The sequence below is a fragment of the Dreissena polymorpha genome, chromosome 15 (assembly GCF_020536995.1).
Source record: "Dreissena polymorpha isolate Duluth1 chromosome 15, UMN_Dpol_1.0, whole genome shotgun sequence".
In the NCBI taxonomy this organism is placed as follows: domain Eukaryota; kingdom Metazoa; phylum Mollusca; class Bivalvia; order Myida; family Dreissenidae; genus Dreissena; species Dreissena polymorpha.
This window is the reverse complement of record NC_068369.1, coordinates 28,375,667-28,399,032: the sequence shown is the minus strand read 5'-3', so window position 1 is coordinate 28,399,032 and position 23,366 is coordinate 28,375,667. Positions and strand designations below refer to the sequence as shown.

The following is a 23,366-nucleotide window of genomic DNA, read 5'->3' as shown; positions in this document are numbered from 1 at the left end:
TACATTAAATGATACCGTTCTGACTGAGGAGTAAATAAGTTCGGGAACCACATTCTATACATAGATATTGATATCACTACGTTTTTACCGGTGTGGACACAATGACGGAAACCAGTCATGTTTAGATGAATTAATATGCATGTATAAACGGCTAATACGCATTGAAATTGCACACGATGCGTAATCCGAATTTAGTCAGAAGTTTTTTACTCAACAAAATTTTACGTTATGCGTATTTTATTTTTTGTCATGCGTATTTTACGCAAATACATTTCTTATCTGGCCCTCTGCACATAATTAAGTGGATAATTGGATGTGATTTTAATTATATTAAGAATGTACGTGCATGTTATCTGATAAATGAATTCATTTCAAGCTGAGGAATTTATTTATCTTAAATAAGCTCGGATGTAAAACATTTAATTTGAAACTATGATGTTAAACAATTGATGTGTATGTGATGAAAGTAATAACATTCAAATTTCTTAGTTAAATGTTCATGCATTTGATGTTCGTTGGTGGATTTTCAAAGTGGTTGTGCGCATTTCAATTTCAAGTCTTCTGAACTAATGTTTTATATTTATGATTTAAATAATATCGAGAATTGAAAAGGAACGAAGAGGAATATTAAAAGAATACAATATGCATTTTATCAAACCTAATGATAATCGCCATCTGGTATTTTGAGCGACATATCGTTTCCTATAGGTTTATAAATATATCACATTATTTCAAAATCCTTAATCTTAGCGCGATATGAAGTGTTGGCAATGACCTAGATATACAAACACACCACGTGACAGATACAAAGACCGAACGAAGGAGTCATATAAAAAGTAACCAAGCCTTTTCGTGTGCATTATATGATGTTGGATTTGATTATCTAAAAGTGTGCGACCATGTACATATGTCGACATTTTAAGTCGAGTTTGGTATAATCATTGACTATAAAGCTCGAAAACAATTCACAACTAATGCTGAAAAATTTCACTTGTGCATTACCGTCATATTGTCGCACAGATATACGAGACGTGTGTTACCTAACTTGTAGTCCAGTTTAAGGCGTCATATAAACAAAATAATATTTGTCCAAAGGTTAAGCCGCCCATAATGACATTTTTAACAGATTATACCGCCAGTGACTGTATAGATTCAAATAAAGATATTTAGATTTCATTACAAGGTATAATTTGTTTCGGATTGTTGTGAATACTTTACACGCGACTGCATGCGTTCGATTAAGGATATATGCAAAGGCTTAACTGTTTGGGCATGTGAATAACATTGGTTACATCCGGCTGCATAGTTGTTTATAAGCTTTAATCTATAAAGCGTTCAAACAGTGGGTCTCATATATTTTGTGTTTTTATCTTTAAAGAACTAAAAGTAATTATGGCATTGATCTTTTTGATGGTGAATATATCATAAATTTTAATCAAGGACATCAAAGAGAATCCTGTTGACTTTTTTCGCGGAAGTTTTTCTCCTTGCGAAATGTAAGCTGACTCACCCCTATATTCATACAAGGTGTTGAGCCAAATTTGATGATTTATTTCTCAGTGCTATATTTTTAAATGATGATTTATTTATAGATAAAATGAAAAAAAAAACTATGTGCAAACTGCAACAAAAACAGCCAAGCGCGAATCATTGAAATATATATGTTGCATATTTATAAGCGCGCGTTCTTCAAACAAATATATTATAATAATTTGCAGAAACAGCTAATGTATGTGACTCGTAAATATGAAATATTCATAGATTGTGAACAATTGTAATTCTTTAAGTTCATATGATACTTCTTGATAATGAATAGGCAAAATCAGGTGTGGGTTATTTTGTTGAGCCAAATTTTCTGAAAATAGTTACTGTAAAATGTCTGGAAATGGACGTGCATAAACGCTGTATATGTAATCGTTACAAAGTTCCCGCTTCAGAACAACATGATGTAACACAAACGCAATGTTTTCTTGCACTATGTATTATTATATTAATGCAAAACGAATACGTTGCTATGATGGTGCACCGATGCGTTAACCACGCTCGAAAAGTCATGTTATATGGATTTAAACATCAACAACAATTTGCATATGGTTAAATTGTTACGCAACCATTTGACTTCATGATTTTAGTGACTTAAAATCTTTCTGGAAAATGGGCTGCATAAACGCCGTGTGCAAAACTCAATGCTACACCGAACATCTCCGACCACACACCACTAATTATCGTAGATTTTTGTTCTACTACTACCTACCAAAAGTAACCCAACCCTCTCCATATTCCATTATTTTTTGCAAATCCCTATTGTAAATATTGCCAAAATTGTATAATTTACTAAATGAGATTGTTATGTTGAACTTATTGTCTATTTTGTATACTTGGGTGAAATAAACAATATGTTCTTTTCTGAGCCCGTATTCACCAAACAATTATTAGACTTAAGTCTCAGAATAAAGAAAATTCTTTAAATTAGAATATTCAATAATTTCTTTAATTTTGAGTCAAACTCTGCAGTTAGCATCTCTATCTATATTATTTTTCATAAAGAACATTTTGTTAATGACATTATCACCAGTAGAGGCCTGTATATATTCAAACATTGAACACATTTTTCTTGGTTCTAAGTCTATTTTTTATTCTTAAGTCTATGAATCGGTTGGTGAATACGGGCCCTGTTCTGTAAAACTTAATATAACTATTGTTACAAGCATGTTACTGCCGGCGTGGTATATCAATTACGTTGACGTCATAATAAATCTTTGTTTTACTTCCATCGCATCTGTACTCCTGACGTTGAGTTATTCGACAATAATCTTAACAATATAACAATATTATTTCGTATTTTAAGTCAGTATTGTCGTAAAATGCATACGTTTACAAAATGCAGTCATATCGCCATATATTTATATGGATGTCAATACAAATTAAAAACCTGATGCGAGATTCGAAGGTCGAGCACATTTACAAAAGTACAAATAACTAAAAAATAAGCATAGCTAACTCCACGGCATACTTAGTGTATCAGTCTAAGTGATAGAAGTTTGTTTACTAAAGATTTACAGAACGGATATACTGTGATAAAACAAGTATGTAACTACATAACTAGAATATGTTTTAAACATCATAATGATAAAGTAACAATTACCCGAATGTATGTCTTTCTAGATCTGTAGAATATGATGTTTTATGTTCAAATTTAACAAAGGGAGTTTTGCACCGCAATACTTTAAACATTGAATGTAATGGTTGCTTCCCTTGTTATAAGTTTTTAAATGAAACTTAATAGGCTCTTCTATTAGTATACATACCGTTACATCACTACCATTTACTACGTTACTGTCATCTGTATACGGATCCGTAAGCGCACTAATCTAATGTGCATTTACTACGCCATTATAAAAGGAAGACAAAATAAATCCATTTTGCAGTTAAGTCAATACCTTTTGTTCACCTCAATTGAAGGCTAAGACATATTCCAAAATACGTAAAACCTCCAGTAATTCGATAGACAATTCAATCATTTAAAAATAACTTAAAATGCCTAACAAAGTTCCCGGCGCGGTTGCCTTTATATAGAGAGTAATGCCCATCTATCACGCACAGCTCATTAGCATGGATGTATGTATATAAAAGACACCTGTGGGCACAATAATAGCATAGCTGAATAATCCAACTCCCATCTACTGACCCTCCGAATCGCTTTGTTGCGACTGGTAAATTATTTTTCATCGGTAATACGAACCACATAAAATGTTTTCTGACAAACATAAAAAATTGCAACTATTCCAAAAATATATGATTTTGTGCAATGGAAAACGTCTAGATATATGCAAATATATAAATCTATATTACACAGAGCTGTAAATAAACTTAAAGCATTATGCATAAATTGAAATACGTTAGTTTATTTAACCAAAAGAGACACTGCAACTATGTATTTCGTGGTATGTTCACACTATTCAACAATATACCAACAGAAGCGATAACACTGGCTTAAGAATGTGCCCTATATCAAGTTAAAATGGTGTGCACTTCAAACGTTCAACTGCCAGCATTAGGTAAGACAAACAGTAAAATAATAGTGCAGCGTAATCGTTTTACTTCCTTTGCTATAATTGTCCATTCAAAACATCCGCTTTAGGTAGGATACAGATTTTTCTCTTTTTTTTTGTTTTGAGCATTTCTCCATAATAGACAAGCAAATTGATCTCAATGGTAACGGGTATTATGCGATGTATTATGCTGCGTTAACATTAAATTCACGGCAGTCCCGTTTGTCCAAAACGTATCTCGCCGTGTGACTGTTGCAATTTTTACCTTTAATCCAAGGTGTACTAGGTTGTGCTAAGTTTCCTCACGGTTTATCAAGGTTTATCAAGGTATCCGTGACGTGCCGTCGAAGCGAAAACGCGGCCCTTCGACGGTGTGCTTAGTTTTCATCCACGGTCTGCCACGTATCTATTAATGTTACTTCAAGGTACGATGCGTTCTGTGAAGTTCCCGCACGTTGTTTGCGTTTGTCATGAAGGTCTGATACGTTGTACAAGTTTGTCATTCATTTGTCAGTGCGGATCAAACGTAGGCGTCCGATTTTGCTCCCGGTATAAAAGAAGACTCTCAAGCAACAGTATTTATTATAACAAAATAATTCCAGTGAAATGAATGTGAACGACGAGGATAATTTTGTGTTTGCCTTCTTATTTGCAGCATTTATACAATCATTGCGTTGTAAAGAGCTGAAATAAGCACAAAAGTCCGGGAAAATACGAAGAAGGACGCCAAGGTACCTGTTGGTTCGTCGATGGCTATCGGAAGCTAGAAGGCAGCAGCAAGGGTACTCTGATGCATTTCTTACCAGGGAACTCCTCAACAAAATATCAACACCTTTCAAAATTATCTGAGGATGCCCCCAGAACTATTCGACGAGATACTTGAAAGGATATTTCAAGTGATCTCAAGATAATATACGAAGTTGCGCTCTACCCTTACACCTGGATTGAAGCTGACACTGACTGAGGCATTTGGCTACATGGCTCAATTACTTGCCACTCTCCTATGCGTTTCGGTGCAGAAAGGCAGCCATATGTCATATGGTCCCTGAAGTATGCAGCGCTATTGTCCAGGCCTACAAAGACGAAGTTTAGTTTTCCCTGTTCCTGTGACACCCGATGAGTGGATATCTCCCAGGAATTTGAAGACAAGCTGAATTTGTCACATTAAGTTGGGGCTCTAGACTGGAAGTATGTTGCTATCAGCCACCAAACACAGGACCCCTGTACCACAACTAAAAGATATTTTACCGTATTCCGCTCCTTGCATTACTAGATGCCCGGTATCGTTTCATATGGATTGAAGTCGGTTGAGTTGGACATATGTCTGATGCCCAAATCTTTAATGACTCTGAATTGTGTGAACTTCTTGAACAGTCTGGAAAAGGGTTCTCGCCACCATGTCCTCTTCCGAATGATGACCAGAATCAGGACATTCCACACTTCATTTTATATACTCATCTTCAGACCGCACGAATCGTGTCAGACCGTAAAACAACTCTACTGGCCGTAACGCATCTGCCTACAAGACGCAACACACCGTAACGGGTCGGATTAAACACGTAGCAAAACGGCTGTCAATTATCCTAGCCTGTCGTGGTAATCTTGACAAAACGTAATAAAACGTTTCAAAACTTGATGGAAACTTAACATGTCGGGGAATGAATAGTATTTCCGTCAGAGTACGGACCCTTTTCGGGTTCTGTTACGGCCTGCCACGTACTGTCAAGGTGTGTTGCGTTTTAAAAGTTCTATCATGTTTGTCATTTCGGCCGTGGCTGCCGTGGCAAATTTTTGACGGTCCATTAATTTTGGCACGGAAACCACGGTAATCCCGTTGTGTCACGTTTGGCTATCCCGTTCCCCTACGTTGCGTCACGTTCATCCCGTTTTTTCCACGGTGGCCCGAAACGTGATTGCCTTGGTCGCCGGGAACATAGTGTAAACGCAGCATTTGGTTGATTTAACTCGATTTTTAAGATATACGTGGTACATATTTTTAAAGGATTTTCGCCTTTTACCAGGAAAAACTTTTAGCTGAACGTATGTACTCATAAAAGCTCAATTAATTAATGAACAACTCAACAATGTTGAACAGGATTTTTGTTTTCAGACGAAGCTGCAGTTTGCACAGAAATGCTCTCTCCTAGTGAGTTTCGTTTACTACTTTAATTTTTACCTTTAACGAGTTATGCCGTATTCAATAAACAATGTAAATTATACAAAATTAATATTAAATTGATAATATATATGTCTTATGATTTATTACTCATTGTTTATTCTTCGTGATTCAAGTACTGTTTTGCATAGAATAAAGAAATATATGTTTCACTGCAATTTTGTAATATGCTATATGGTAACCTGTCAATAAACATTAAGTATTCGCATTTTTTTCTAAAGCACGTACACTTACAATTTTGCAAAAAGTAAACATCGCAATATTGTTTTATACCTTCAAAAGTTAAATACCTTCAATTAAACAGAAAAATGAATACATTTCTACATAAATCGCCAGGAAATACAGTTAAGTCATCCAATTAAAATATGGTATTTTATTTGCACACACGAAATTATTAAATGTTGGTTTTCATACAATAGAATGCCATTCAGTCTTTGTTGGGTAAATCGTTTGTTATAGGACAGTCGGGCATATTGCAAGATGAGGACTCGGTTTTCGGGAGATGGATTTTTATCCGTATAAATAATTAGTAAGGTGGTTTAGCGCCACAAATATTACAGCATGCACCTGGCGGCCTGTAACCTGCGCAGGCTGGACATACGATCGAGTCACATTTCACTTTTCCGCCTGTACACGTGCATCGCTTACAGGGATCTTTAGAGTCGGTTGGTAGTTCTTCTCCTATAGGGGAAAGTTTAACAGAGATATTGTTTACCTCATAACTAACAGTTATAACAAGTATACATATACTATTCTAAATAATATTATATTTATGGAGGCTTATTATAAACCATGTCTTTGTCATACCATGCGATATAGATTTATGGCAGATTTACAATAATTTCTTTACGCGTTGGAACTAACGTTGTACCAAGTTTTATGAACCCGTTCTTCGACCTATTTTTATACAGAAATACTAGATTCCTAACTGATGTATGCATTTTATTTGTGCTTATGGCGTATTGAGCAATGATGTTTTCTACATGTACATATTAATTAGGGAAATATATGTTTTGCACGACATACACGTTTGCATAACTTCAGTAACGTTCAGTCTTCACACATTGAGAATGATGACGATTGTTTACAAAAAAGCATCATTAAAAATGTTTATCTTTGTTAAGCGAAAATTCAATCGACTATGGTTATATTGTTTGACGAGATATAGCCATGCTAAGTACATATTTGTACAAGTATTAGCATTATCAACGAGTTCTTGTGAATTATTTTCGGCAAAATAAGTATAAGAATGTAACTTATTACATTAGCCGTCAACAACGCAAGTCTGCAACGCAAACTTTTATAATAACGTTTGATTCATTGTATATGTGCTTAAGGCGTACTTAGAATTATGTTTTCTACGTGTGCATATTATTTTTGGAGTCACCAAACGTTTTCCTCTATCATAAATTAAAATGTAATGTAATAATTGTTAATGCATATTAAATTAATATGTAATTTGATAAATGTTCATGTATATTATATTTAAAAATGGTGGGCCCACATGTTCGTTTTCATATAAAAAAGGGAATTTTTTGCACTACATACGCGTTTGCATATTTATTTCATTTCTGTAACGTTCAATCCTCACGCATTGTACATGATAACGCATTCGATATCTCGATTGTTTGCAATCATTCCATAATTGAAAGGGTTTATCGTTGTTACGTTAAAATTCGGTTGACTATGGTTATATTGTTGTGCGAGATATGACCATGCTTAAGTTTAAAATTATTAGCATCATCAACGAGTTCTTATACAAACAGTAAAATAATACTTCGCTGCAGAATAATTATAAGAATGTAACATATTACATTAGCCGTTAATATATGTATGTTTGCAACGCATACTTTTATAATAACGTTTAAATTACCTTCTTTGTACTTTTTGCCGTTAACTACACAACCAGTGAAGCTACCTGGAATAATCAATGTATGTATTACTTAACTTCAAGTCTTTTTTATAAATATTTACATAGTGTATTAATGTAAATATTATAGGATTGGTAGCTTAGAGAAACAGCTGTCTTCACGCAGGCAATCCGACGTTAAACGAATAACAAAGAAAGTACGCGTAACCTAAGAAATCGATTGGCTTTAAGCCTCATCTTACCGTCTGGAATATAACAGCTGCGGCCACATCCGGTTGAGCAACATTTCTCTTGCCCAGGGCAATCAAAGTCTGAATCGCACGATGTTACGCATGGCAACAGGTTTCCGGGTGGAAATTTGGGGCATGTTCCTGGCTTATCTGTAATCACGAATACAGGACATTGGCACTTACTACGTTAGATAAAAGCATGCCGCTAATAAATTAAAAAGGAACCGTAATTCAGATTGAATAAATAACAACCTTGACAGGCAATTAGAGTACATAGTGGTATTCCATTTCTGCATGTGCACGTATTGCAATCAATTTTGAAGCTCTCCCCATCTTGATATGTTTTGCCATTAGAGATACAAGGTTTTCCGCCTGTAAATGCATTGTTTTGAAATTTTAAATTTGGAAAAAAAATAATAGCATGGACATAAAGTAACAAAGAAACTCAATCTCAGAACTTAATTGTCAATAAACCTCAACACTCACATTTCATAATATGGCTTATTATTAAATATTTTATACAATAATATTAAATACATATACGAGTTCTGGTATGTTTTGCTATATTGATTTTTATTCACCGGTTACGGAGCTATTTTGCCATCTCAATGTTGCTATATATGTATTGTTTTTATTGGATCTTCAACACATTATTGAGGATTGTCGGAATTCTTGAAAACACTATACATCGTCGTCTACAACAATGCTACACAATTTTCCACTGTTGTTCTGTTTTTATATAAAAAAACATTCCACAACAAGTTTAATTAAAAAATCTGAAACCTTAGGCAAATGTTGCTTTAACTGAAACAGTTCCGGAGATATTCATTAGAGATACTTTGAAAGACTTCAGGAAAAACAGAGGTTTTTATTGAAAAGTATATTTTCCATCGCCTTAAATACGTATTTCAGTTAATGTAATTAAGGTTAAATTTAAAAGGTAATATATTAAAAACCTATTGCTCGGAATGAACTTGAGTTTAACTTTAACAGTACCGGCATTTTAAATATTGCCTTAACGGAATCATATTCTAAATGAAGTTACAATTTGAAGTACAATATACAATAACAATAGTCCGTTAACCTTCACTTATTTAGTATATTCAATACAGTCGAGCTTATGGTCTTAAATTAGCATTTGTTTTGCAGGAACAAACGCTCCTTTTCGAGGCCAACCACTATAAATACCACTGGCGTTTATTTAAAAAAAAATCCTTAAGTCATATGTCAATTATATTATTTTCAAGAATACATTTAAATAAATAAGTTAACAATAAATTGCATAGCAGTCGCCTGTTTATTAACACACCTATTTCTTACCAGAGCCACCACAGGCTTTCTTTGTACAGGTAACTTCTCCATTAAAACCGCATGTGCAGCTGTTACAATCTTCCATGAAGCTTTCACCCTCTTTGTATTGTTTCCCCTTATAGAAGCAAGGACATACGAAGCAGCATTCCCCTGGTGGTCTATACTGACCTTCGCAGACAATTGCAAGACACGAAACGCTAGCACATTTGTCAGGAACTAAATAGAAATGGTGCAAACAATACGTCAAAACCAACAATTCATATTTGTCTTATAATTGTAAAAGAAAAACGCAGAATCAGTATGTAAAGGTATACATGTAATTAAACGATAAACGATAAACCTTTTAAAATGACTATTGTGAGTCTCAGTAGCAACTCAATTTTTTTCTAAACGTCCAGTAAACGACATAATTTCGGAAGGATCAAACATATGTTCTTTCATTATAAACCTTAATTAATGAATCATCATCTGATTGACTTACAGGATACAATTGACCTAGAGGAGTGTTATGGTCCTCGCACTACAAGATACACGATCACTTTTTAAAGGAACTGCAAATATACAATCTTTGAATAGTTATGACTTTTTCACTTTTTTATTACCCAACCCGATATGCGAATGTACTTACGTGGACATGCCATGCGTGTGCAGGCAGCGTTACCATTCGAACATGTACATGTATTACAGTCATCTTTGAAGCTTTCTCCTTCTTTGTACACTTTTCCTTTATAATTGCAAGATTTTTCTGTAAAATAAGTACATAATTATTGTTGACTACGTGTACATGCCTATTTTACACAATAACAAAAAAGCATGATCGAAAATATCAATTGTTGCTTTTGTTTGCAATAGGTTTGTACTAAGGCACATTTTTTTTAAATTTAACGAACATCAAAATCACGACAATATTTCAAACTTATATATCAAGTTTATATTAAAATCTGAATCCGGAGACAAATGTTGTGACTTTAACTGAAACAGTTCCGGAAATATTCATTAGCAATACTTTGAAAGACTTCAGGAAAAACTGGCGTTTTCATTGAAAAGTACATTTCTTCCATCGACTTAAATATGTATTTTCAGTAAATATCTGTAATTTGTAAATGCAAAAATATGGATTTTAATGTGTCAAATAGCAAGTTAACTTGATGACTTTACGTTTGGAATATAATTGGATATCTATGTGCATGTGTGACTATCAACAGTGTCAACAGTGGACTTTTTATGGGCGGTAATAATAAGAATAACGGAAAACGCAAGAAGAGCAAAGGTTCGCCCCCAAACAAAAATGCGAGAATGAGCGCGCCAACGTTGAATCACCGAACACATACACGGCTATCCAATTGATACATAACGCCAACGGTCAACAAGGCACAGTGAGTTATTATAAAAATGAGTTTTGCTTAACTCCTGGCCCGATTCAAAATCAAAATCAGAGTTTTACTAATTATGTATCGCCTGGGTATAATTGTATGCCAATCATGAATCAATGTGCGTCACTTTCCTTTACACAGTTTTCTACACAGTCTCAGGTACCGTTAGCACCTTTGGATTTTGTGACAAGTGACCAATTCTCAGCTTTAATTCAGAGATTAGATCGGATAGACAATGCATTGAAACAGCTTGATGGGATTCAGTCATCTGCAAACATAATAACAGTACGTCTCGACCAGATAGATAATCGGGTCAGTGATATTGAAGTCAAATTGAAGGACATTGAGCGTAGTAGGGAATATGATTTCAAGAATATAGACAGTAAGAAAACACATTCTGACGTTGAATCCTTGAAAGCAAATTTAAAACAGATAGAAGAACAACAGAAAACGCTGAACACTGAAGTAAGGCATGATATTACTGATATCAGAAGTCGAACCATGAGGGAAAATTTGCTTTTCTTCGGTATTCCTAAAGTGCAAGACAGCGAAAATACAGAACAAGTTTAGACAAGGTGTTGCATCTCATAGAAATCAAAACGGGAGTTGATAGAGCAGTAGAGACGATCAAAATACATCAGGGCACATCGAATAGGCAAATACAGCTAACAGAAGACAGGCCATAGAGTCGCAAAATTTGACTATTTCCGAGATAGGGACCGTGTGCGATTAAACCATAAAAAGCTTAAACGATCATATGCTGTCAGTCCCCAATATCCGCCGGAATTATGGAAACCCGGAAGCGCCTCATACCCATTATGCTCGAGGCACGGAAACAACAAAAAAGATGCTTACATCGTTGGTGACAAACTTAACATGAACAGCCCACTCTACCAAGAACTATCACAACCAAGTAGTCTAAAGGACGGGAGCGGGATCGGCATACGATGCATTGCATGGAAAATCGAAGGGTTAACACAGCAGTAAAGGGCCAATATAAACTTCAGTCAATATTTACAACAGCTCGATATTATATTTTTAAGTGAAACATGGACTAATAAAAACAATGACATTGAAAAAAGGTTATAAAATAGGGGTGCAAAACGCTACAGTTGAGGGATTTTAATGCATATAAAACATAAAATTGTTAAGGGTGCTAAGCTTGTTAAAACAGATCAGGAATACAATAGAAAGGACGTTTTTCCAGAATGCAGGATATATTTGTTTACTATTTACCTAAATTGCACCAGAAAATTCACCTTTTCATGATATAGTAAATACTAATGCATTTTTCCAATTAGAAAACGATATATGTAATTTTCAAAACAAATTAATAATATTTACTTGTGGTGATTTTAATGCGAGGGTAGGGCAGATATCGGACTTTGTACGAATGATCGACATGTTTCTCAAACAGCAGACTTACAGATTTCGTGATTTACAAATATGTAACGGTCGAATAGGGAGCGATGCGAGTGTTTGGTACATTCACGTGTTTCACGCAAAATGGCAAAAGCGTGGTTGATTATTTGCTGGGTAGATACACTCATTTTGACCACATAAGGAATTTCTGCGTTCAATATTTACAAAATTTTCAAATCACGCTTCACTTACATTTGATTTAAAAACTAATACAAATTTAGTTGTTCATGTAATAAACGCTGAAAGCTTTTACGTTAAATGGGATAATAATCATAGTGATATTTTTAACGGGAAGTTAATCGCTTATGCCAGGACCTATGTCAATGCAAAGAAAATAATCTAGATACGGATGAAATGGTCGACCGATTTACTTTTTTTTTAAATACATATGGTAATAAATACTTTAAAAAGCTCGAAAACAGCATACATGCTCACAATTTTCAAACACAAGTAACAAATGGTTTGATAATGAATGTAAACAAAAACGAAATGAAAAATTTAACACGTACAACTTGTATAAAGAGTGTCATAGTAGACATGAGATGTTTATAGTGAAAACAGATTATAAGTATCAGTGCAGACAATCTATGCATACTTTTAACAATAATTAACATCTTATAATGAATGAAATGCGACTTAAAAATCAAAAAGAACTTTTGAAACTTTTTTAAAAATAAGTCATTTAATAACACGGGTGATAATATTGACATAGATGCTTTTTTGAACATTTTAAAAAGTTATCTTCTTCAAATATAAGGCCACGACTTTTTTTTTTATTGGTTTACAAAAATTTTTTGGAAAATGGTCCATCCGGCGGTCGAAAAAAAAAAAAAAAAAAAAATCCATTCAATGAATAGAAAAAAAATAAATAAAACTAATAACACCAGGCCGCGAGTTCACAAAACAATTTTGCAAATAAAAATCGATTTTAACTGACAGATTTTCATTTTTGCCAATCAATTTCAATGGAAATCCATTTTCAATGACGAGCAAAATCGATTTTCAATTGGAAAAAAATGCTTTGTTAACACGGGGCCTGAACAAAGACAACATAACTTTTATAACCTTTATAAACATAGAGACAACAAATCAAATTATGCAAAGAAATACATCTTTATCTTCAAATGCAATGAGCAATTGTAATCAATCCATTAATACATGATATGACTATCTAAATCACCCTATACTAGAGCATTTTAATAAAACACAGACGTAGGAACAAAATGAAGAGACGTGCATAATCTCCATATTGTCATCTATGAGATAAAAAGTAGCGGATGCCTTTTTTCTGCGCAGTTCTTAGCTACATCATAAGCAAATCAATTACGGGGTGTTGCGCCAGATTTCGTGGCTTATTTTGCTTTATGTGATATTATTACTCAGATATCTATATTTACAGAATAGAAAAACACAAGAAACATGAAAATAAACGAGTGCATATAGGTCAGCCGGCAATACTCGAATCTTATTTAATTGCATAATTATAGTATAGTGAATTATTGTGCTCATGCTTAATAAACTGGTCTAAATGGATAAATATTTCTAATTAATTTTATCAAAATTGGCCCTTATCATGCAAATGTTGAAACCATATTCAAAATCGATGATTGACATACCACAATAATATCGCCGAATATCTATTTAGTATCTTTCTGATCAAAACAGACTTCAAGTGCACAAAGTTTACGAGACGGCGTTTATATAAAGATTTCTGCAACTGACCGCAAACTGACCTTGATACCTTGCGGATTGGAATGCAATGCATTACAGTCACTACGTTATTGTCAGTAAGACCGGTGTAACACAATGATCGCAACCCCTTCTGCGAACTCCGGTGATGAACTGTATATAAACTCTGACTTTCACAAATGGCCGCGAAATGACCCGAAACCTCGCGGGTTGACATGCAATGCAAGTAAGTACTAAATATGACAACATAGCCTTTAGTATAAACGCTTTTGCGCTGGTAATTCTCTGAAAATAAAAGGTGAACGCACAAACTGTATTTATGTCGAAAATTGATTGTAAAACTGTTCTATCTATTGAGCCTTTTCATTAGAGATAAAATTGTTTCATGCAGTAAAACAGTGTTACAAAGACGCGGATATGTTTCCAATGTTCTGGTGTTCTACTCAAATCAGCCAATGGAATAAATGAAGTGTACTCATTCGTACCTAGCCGCGGGAAATTTTATTTGAGTATTATTGGACACTTACAAAGGTCAAGTCAGGGTGAAAAGCTGGCTTAATACAGCTTACGCCGAAAAAAGGTTTCATTTAATATTGTTCACATTAAACCTTTAAATGAAAGTGTCGCTTTAACTATTTTCCGTGTCTTATTAAGCCGCGAATCGTTTGCTAAAAACAGTTATCAAAAAGGGCTACACGTTCTAATTCTTAATGAAATACAAAAATAAGTATAACATAATTAATAACGTCCATAAACACACACGGCAAGATCAAAGTTTTAATGGAAAACTAATATGACATTCCACGTAAATTATTATTTTCGTCTAAATCGAATACTATATATAGAGAAACAATGTATTTATAACCGACCAATGAGGTAACATTATGCAACTTTCAATTTACACAGTGCGATATGGCAACAATATGGAATTTGAACAGTGGTAGTGTTTTAAGGTCTGGACTATCATTACTTGTAAGTTTGTATAAACATTTTTCTAATGCAATTAGTAAAATAATGTTTATATTTTATGTTTAATAATTTATTGCATGATTATTCTGTGATGTTATATGAATTTGATGCCGTTAAAGCTTCCGACATGAATTCATGTCGGAACGATGCTATTGCAAAATAACGTTAAACGATATGAGGTCGATGTAAATCGACCTCATATTTACAGGAGTAGGTGTGTACCTATATAGCGGCCATTTGCAATATCCGACAGGTTTAAGTTAATACATGCGTTTTGAAAAGCGAGCACGATGTCCAATATATGTGAACCAGTCGTCGATTGTACTTACCTGATTTTATTCGCAACCGCACTCAAACCGGATCGTTTTTTTTCTAGTTTCGCTACTTTTTCAGTGCGGTCGGGAATTAATTAAAAAAAAAAAAGACGATTTTCCGATTTTATTTTTTTTCGCATTTTCCAAAAATTAGGGTCGGCGGTTTTGTAAACCAACAAATATAAAAGTCGTGGCCTAAGTGAAAAAGAAGAAGATATTAATGACTATGCAACTCGTCACACTACAAATAACATGACGTCAGGGGCATTTTAAGAGTTCGATAGTTTATTTGCAAAGGAGGAAATTGAAAAGGCAATACAATTATTGGGAATAAATAAATCTCAATCAATTGATAATATAATTTACGAATATTTTAAAGTGGGAAGGAAGTCCTTGATACACTACGGGAAATATTATTAAACTATATTCTTGAAAAACAGTAATTTCCAAAATCTCTGTCAAAAGGAGCAGTTATACCTGTTTTTATTCGACCAAAACATCTATCGAGGTATAACATATGTGAGCTGTTTTGCCAAATTGTTTACAGTCGTAATAAACGAACGATTTATTAGATTAAGCAGATAGAAATGGTCAAATCATTTAACTACCTCGGCATTGTACTATCAAGTGGTGGGTCATTTATAAAGACTACTCAAACGTTATCAGATAAAGATTTAAAGGCTATGGGGTCGCTTTTTTGAATCACCAAAGACATGCATGTTACTGTTAAAATACTGTTGAATCTGTTTGATTCGTGTGTGACGTCAATACTTTGTTATGCGTGTGACGTTTGCGTTTTTCAAATGCTAAGGATATTGAAAGAGTTCAAAGGAGATTTTTTAAACATTTTTTTTGTCAAAATGAGTACTCCTAATGGAGCAGTTTACTGGGAACTAGGGCGATACCCGTTATATATAAATCGCTATGTACGACTTATACAATGTTTTATTAAATTGTATACTATTAAACAAACTTATCGTATAATATATAATATACTATGGTATATGAGAAACGGTGGTGAAATTATCATACGATGTAACAATTGGATAGCCGATGTACGAAACTTGCATCAAAATACTGTTTTTTTATGTATGGATGTATCAAGAGTCAGTAAATTCAAATATATTTATCCCTTTATTTAAAACTAGACTTATTTATATGTACTTTGGTTTGTGGCGAAATAAGTTAAATGTAAAAAGTTCATTAACATTTTACAAAGAGTTCAAACATGGATTTGATTTTTCTGATCCTCTAAACATAATCTGAAGCTTTAATTTATGGAAAAAAAACATATCAGAACTAAGACTTTCGTCACATATGTTAAAAATTGAAACTGTGAGACAGATAAATATTCCTAGAAACAAACGTAAATGTAATATTTGTAGCTCAAATGATATCGAGGACGAGTATAATTTTGTAATCGTATGTTCTCTTTATACTAATATTAGAAAAATGTATATCGACACATTCTTTTATAGCCGACCTAGTATGGATAAATTTGAACTTTTGTTAACAAATACTAACACTAAAATTCTAACAAATCTGGCGAAATACTGTGAACATGCTTTTAAAATGAGAACTGAGAGATTGAATGCAAACGTTAAGTAATGTAATGGCCTTATCCGCATTATTTAACACATTTTATATACTATTTGTGTCACTTTCTTATTTCTATGCATGTGCTTCTTGCTTATATATTTCAGTTTTGAATTTCTAACGATAAATTAGACAAGTTAAACGAATAAACAATCTGTTCTGTTCATTTCTGTAATTTAGGTTTAATCTAAAAGGTAATATATTGAAAACATTTTGTTCGCAATGAACTTGATTTTAACTTAAACAGTGTCGGCATTTCATATATTTCCTCAACTGATTTCTATTCTCAATAAAATTACAATTTGAAGTATAAAAAAATAGTCAGTTTAGATTCACTTATTTAGTATATTCAATACAGTCAAGCTTATGGTTTTGAATAAACATAAACACAGGAACAAACGCATTTTGTCATTGTACGATATCACAAGAGGATAAAAAGTAAGGTTTAAATATAATCATCTTCAATCCCGACCACTATAAATACCACAGGCGTTCATCAAATAATTTTTTAACAAATATGTCAATTATATTTTTTAATAATGCAGTTAAATAAAACAAAACAGTAAATTGCATAACAGTCGACTGTTATCTAACACAGCTATTTCTTACCAGAGCCACCACAGGCTTTCTTTGTACAGGTAACTTCTCCATTAAAACCGCATGTGCAGCTGTTACAATCTTCCATGAAGCTTTCGCCCTCTTTATACTTTTTCCCCTTATAGAAGCAAGGGCATACGAAGCAGCATTCCCCTGGTGGTTTATACTGACCCTCGCAGAAGATTGCAAGACACGCTGCATTTGCACATTTGTCAGGAACTGAATCGAAATGGTGCACACAATGCATCAAAATGAACAATTCATATTTGTCTTATCATTGTAAAACAAAAAATACAGAATCAGTATGAACAGGTATCCATGTAATGAAACGATAAATAAACCTTTGAAAATAAACGTTTTGAGTCTTAGTAGCAAATCAATTTTTTTCTAAACGTACAGTTTACGACATAATTTTATATATTATAAGGATCATTTATATGTTCTATCAATATAAACACCTTAATTAATGAATCATTATCTGATTGACATACAGGATACAATCGACCTATGGACCTTGCACTACAAAGTACTCAATCACTTTTAAAAGGAACTGCAAATATATAATCTTTAATTAGTTATGAGTTATTAGTTTCACTTTTTTATTACCCAACCGGATATGCGAATGCACTTACGTGGACATGCCATGCGTGTGCATGCAGCATTTCCATTCGAACATTTACATGTATTACAGTCATCTTTGAAGCTTTCTCCTTCTTTGTACACTTTTCCTTTATAATTGCATGACTTTTCTGAAAAATCAGCACACAATTATTATTGACTAAGTGTAAATGCCCATGTAACACAATACAAAGAAATGATATCATCCAAAATATCGATTGTGGCCTTTTTTTGCAGTAGGTTTGTATTCAGGCACATGTTATTGAAATTTAATGAACATATAAAATCATGACAATATTTCAAACTGCCACGGTATATTGAACTTTCATGCAATGAAAATTAATTTTTAAATACCAGAATGAAATTACTAGAATCATGACAAGTATGACATATCAACAGTAAAAGCTGTACAAAGATTTGAATTCAACTAAAAAGTGCGGGTGATCTCGTGTTTTCTCCCGGACCTCGGTTATCTGGCGATATCAAACGTTTATGTATGTATTGCAGCTTTAGAAAAAAATATAAATGAATAATACATATAAGATTTAAGAAATATGTGTTGTCTGCAGAATTATTAAGAAACAATATATTATATGTACTGCTGAGTTAACATAATTACAAGTACACCGTTCAGTACTGCTTTTTGTAGACTCCTGAATCATTTTATTATTGAATGTTATAATTAAAGTATAATTAAAGAGGTGATATAAATATCGACAGCCTGAAGTAAATTTAATAGCTTTTATTATAAGAACCTTGATTAATGAATCATTTTCTGATTGGCATACAGGATATATTTGACCTAGTGGAATGTTATATTCTAAATAAAGTTACAATTTGAAGTACAAAATAAAAATAAATGTTGTATATGTAAATGTGTAATGTTCATTAACAAACAAACATCTTACAAATGCAAGTTATTTTAATGCGTGTAACATTAGAGCATATCATAGGTCATTCATCTATACTTTAACATGCTATGATACAGAGTATTGTGTGATAAAATTATCCTTACCATCACATAATTTAAGAGTGCAAACTGCTGAACCATTCTGACATGAACAGCCATTGCAATCGATATTGAACGTTTCACCATCTTGGTATATTTTGCCATTTGCTACACACGGCTGCCCTATCCCTTAAACGAAATATTTAGACTTTGAACTTAAGTTAGTAACATATACAGTTTTGAAGATGTTTATATAATATTTGTGTTAGACATATGTATGGGTAAAATGTTCGATTACGTCCATACATCTTTACACATTTATATGCTATTCATAGCCCCTGTTTATATGATGATGATAATTTTATTGTAATGTATGCGATAGCTGTTTCATGGTAGCATGCTTTACCAATATAAAGAAGTGAAACTCCAGCTGCTGGAGAAGTATTGCATTCTCATTATAAACAATAAGTTGGTCCTTTATTTAAAAGGCAAGTGACCAATTGCCAAAACAGTACGAAACAGTACAGTATGAAACAACAGACACACATAGAAGAATATAGCTGGGGTCACCGCCATGAAACGGTCAATGCAAAGCATTGGGGTTTTTAACCGGTTTTAGAGCGCTCAACCTAACACTTGGCCCAGCAATATTCATGATATATAAAAGTGTAAATAAAATTTAACCTCAGAGCATTGCAACTCAAATTAAACAATAATAAAACGGACATAAAACGCATGCATTTAATTACCATTTAATTTCTCAATGGTAGGAAGGAGACCAGAGCAACAGAGTAACAACATTTTGAGGAACGATAAAATGAAATTACAAACAAGTGTCAACTATATCCCTTCTTTTAGGAAAAAGATTTAAGAATATAGTATCATATAGTAAATTTTAATATTATCAATGTTTAATTTCCTACCAACAGGATTGGTGCACGAAGCACGACATCCGTTGGTACAGCATAATTGGTTTCCTGGACAACCATTGTCATCTCCACACTCTACTAGACAAATCGTGATAGCGTTTGGGTCTGATGGAGGGCATCGACCAGGATTCCCTTCTGCAAAAATACAAAACTTATATAGTACGTTACAAAGAATCAATTTCACAAACTGTTCATGGAACGGACGCAACCACTACCTTGCGGTGGCCTCTCTTTAATCTTCAGTATATCGATAATCAACAATAAGGCATGCTGATTTATAGTATCGACATTTACCTATAAGGTCAATGTCAGTTTCTGTTATTTTGCACCATTTGCCATGACTAATTTACCTTTAATCTTGGGACTTCTGCACACGAATCCACAACCGTTGGAGCAGCATTTTTCGTCCCCAGGACAGGAAAAGTCTGAATTACACGCAAGAACGCAAATCCCAGAAGTGTCCGGTTGCAGAGCTGGGCACTCGCCTGGTTTTTCTTTTGCTAAAATTTTTAAGATACGATTTTAAGTTATATTCTGAAAATATCATTAACCACAAGGCTTTTTATATGAAATGTTTATTTAAAAGCTCAAGTTAAATTATGTCATAGAATCTTCTTAAAGATGAAATGACCAAATATACGAAAATTTAACCACAAAGTTATTTAGAAGAATGCAGAAAATGACTAAAAGGAAGAATATTCCTAATCCTTGTGCACATGGTGTATATGAAATTAGGTTATGTTATTAACTTTACTTAACTTATTGATATCACACGACAATTATACATGTATCTTCTTTTATCGACCCAATTCAATTGAATATAGCTGCTAACAAAGGTAAGGCCTTACATCCCGTTACGGAAATGCTGCCGATCACCTGACGAACACGTGATATTCGAATATGCCACTTCACTGACATTTATCCGTGAAGGCTCTCGTTTTAAGCAATTACTGTTTTGTACAACATATCTTTTCACTTATTTGATCTTATTCTTAACAATGCCAAAGCATTAATGCAAAAGCGCAGATAAAATACCGCGTCACTCACATGAACTAAAGCTTTCCTTAACAGAATCATTTAACGTAACATCTGCTTATATATGACCCACATACCAAAACACGAAATACTTATTTAGAAATATATATAGTTATATACCTAAAACGAAACACATGTTTTCGATTCATTTAAATAGTAGTATGCGCAATTGTATTCACGCTTGTTCTATACCAGTAAAGGTAAAATAAAGCAACGATCATAATGATATTGTGTTTTGAATCAGCTGCGGAAGTACAAGTATATAACCCTAGACCGTTTGCACTGAAAACACCATACCTTTGGATGTATCAAAACAATTGTATATCAATAAAATCTCGCCCATTCAAACAGCAACTGCACAAAATGGAAACGCTATTTAGGCAAATATTATTGTGTTTAGTAAACACTTCATATACATAACCATAAAGCCATGTCAGCACCTTACACCGAAATTAATTTTAAAATAACTTAAAATTGTTCCAAGATGAGTTAAGTTTTGCTTGTCGTTTGTTTTGACTACTTTGCTAATACACTAGCATAACACAATTATTCTTTACATGTCAACACACAAAATCAGTGCATTTGAATTGGGACTCGTTATAAGCGTGGATTAGTCACATAGTTTTGCAAATGTGTTTACTATATTAGGGTCAAAAATATGTATTGATCAGATAATCAATTATTGAATAATCGACATTTCATGTTTTCATTTGAATTGTTTATGATATTTTAATAGAGCGTGATGTGGTACAATTGCTGTTTTCTTTGTTAGGATGTAATAACAAAACAAAAATTATGAAAGTTCCTACCAACTGGATCAGTGCATGAAACACGACATCCGTTGCTACAGCACTTCTGGTTTCCTGGGCAGGTATTATCACCTTGACATTCTACTAGACAGATGGTGATAGCGTCTGGGTCTGACGCAGGGCATTGACCAGGTTTCTCTTCTGTGAACATATTAGGTCCATGTTAAACATGCAAAGAAATGTGTATTCTACTTTCCGAATAGGTAAGATATTGACGTACATTTGGATGGTTCAAGTATTGAATGTAAATTGCTAATACGACGTTACATCTGTTATCATAACCGCCTAATTATATTAACACAGTTAAGGTATTGCAACACTGGTCAAATGACTACAAAAAATAATAAAAGCGTTGCAAACACACCAACACGGGTAGTGCCAAGCTATTACTATTCGAATTTGCTTAAACTATATTAAATCAATGACATTAAAACGTTATGTTATGCAAACAAATTATCTATGATCAGAGTCATTTTCTGATTTACGCTGCTAGGGACATGTCCTTTTTCTGATAGAGCCCAAAACGTAGTCAGAAGAAAACGGTTAACAATATATGAAAACAAAAAAGCTCAATGTTGAAGAATCGTTTGATATATGTGACCATTGTACTCAAATTGTAAAGTCGTCTTCGTCTTAAAACCGCTGTTATTAAAGAATGACAGTTGCTATATTTTATAAAAGCGGTTATATTGTTTTCAAATCACTTAACCAAAAAGCGCAAACTATATTTGTTCGATGAAATTACGCCTTAAAACGCTTTGTCGGAAAATATAACTTCAATATGATGGAATAATAATTCTTTGTATAAATATGCATTTTACTATGTGTTATTTGTTGACTATCAGCAGTTTCAAAAGAACAAAAGTTTAAGAATTGATAGAGCACAGTAAAGCTATTCTCATTTTCCGAGGCGGATGAACTTGACTCATCAATCAAAACTGCGACATAGAAGTATCATACTTTCGTTACAAACAATATTTACCTTGGCAACCGACTTCTGTACATTCGACGTAACCTCCAATACAACGGCAAGCACTACAATCGTCCTTGAAACTGGCTCCATCTTTGTACACTTTGCCCTTGTAGGCACAGGTCTTTCCTTTTACTATAATACAGATTTTAGATACTTGTTTTTGAATCCGTAATTTTGCACCAAAATCTACCACTGACATTTTCAAGCAACCATATGTATTTAACCATTTGGGTACATAAAACAAATATCACAAATAATGTGTGTCTTAGTTGTAGCATGTACCTGTGTCAATAATGTAATGTCTCTTATCTGAACATATATTTTGACTTTAATACAGAAGGTCATTACCAACCAGTCCACTTAGGATCTAATTCTAGCTGGAATTTGCTATTTTAAAATAGTTTTAATCTTTTTAATATGCGCATTAGTGCCTTGATCTACAATACTCAGTATT

The 23,366-nt window shown here is 33.5% G+C and overlaps 1 protein-coding gene across 1 annotated transcript in view; it reads right to left on the bottom strand.

Moving 5' to 3' along the window:
- Positions 1-6,487: 6,487 nt before the first annotated feature.
- The window catches only part of LOC127859642 (kielin/chordin-like protein), a 17,485-nt gene continuing 606 nt past the window's right edge, over positions 6,488-23,366 (bottom strand). The window contains exons 2-14 of the mRNA XM_052397147.1: positions 22,922-23,044; positions 21,940-22,080; positions 20,446-20,595; positions 20,090-20,230; positions 19,233-19,355; positions 18,232-18,348; positions 17,612-17,818; positions 10,268-10,384; positions 9,649-9,855; positions 8,581-8,700; positions 8,341-8,478; positions 8,102-8,146; positions 6,488-6,909 (exon numbers count right to left, since the gene is read on the bottom strand). Coding sequence (XP_052253107.1) covers positions 6,755-6,909; positions 8,102-8,146; positions 8,341-8,478; positions 8,581-8,700; positions 9,649-9,855; positions 10,268-10,384; positions 17,612-17,818; positions 18,232-18,348; positions 19,233-19,355; positions 20,090-20,230; positions 20,446-20,595; positions 21,940-22,080; positions 22,922-23,044 — 1,784 coding nt within the window. The 3' untranslated portion in view covers positions 6,488-6,754. The remainder of the gene's footprint in view (positions 6,910-8,101; positions 8,147-8,340; positions 8,479-8,580; positions 8,701-9,648; positions 9,856-10,267; positions 10,385-17,611; positions 17,819-18,231; positions 18,349-19,232; positions 19,356-20,089; positions 20,231-20,445; positions 20,596-21,939; positions 22,081-22,921; positions 23,045-23,366) is intronic.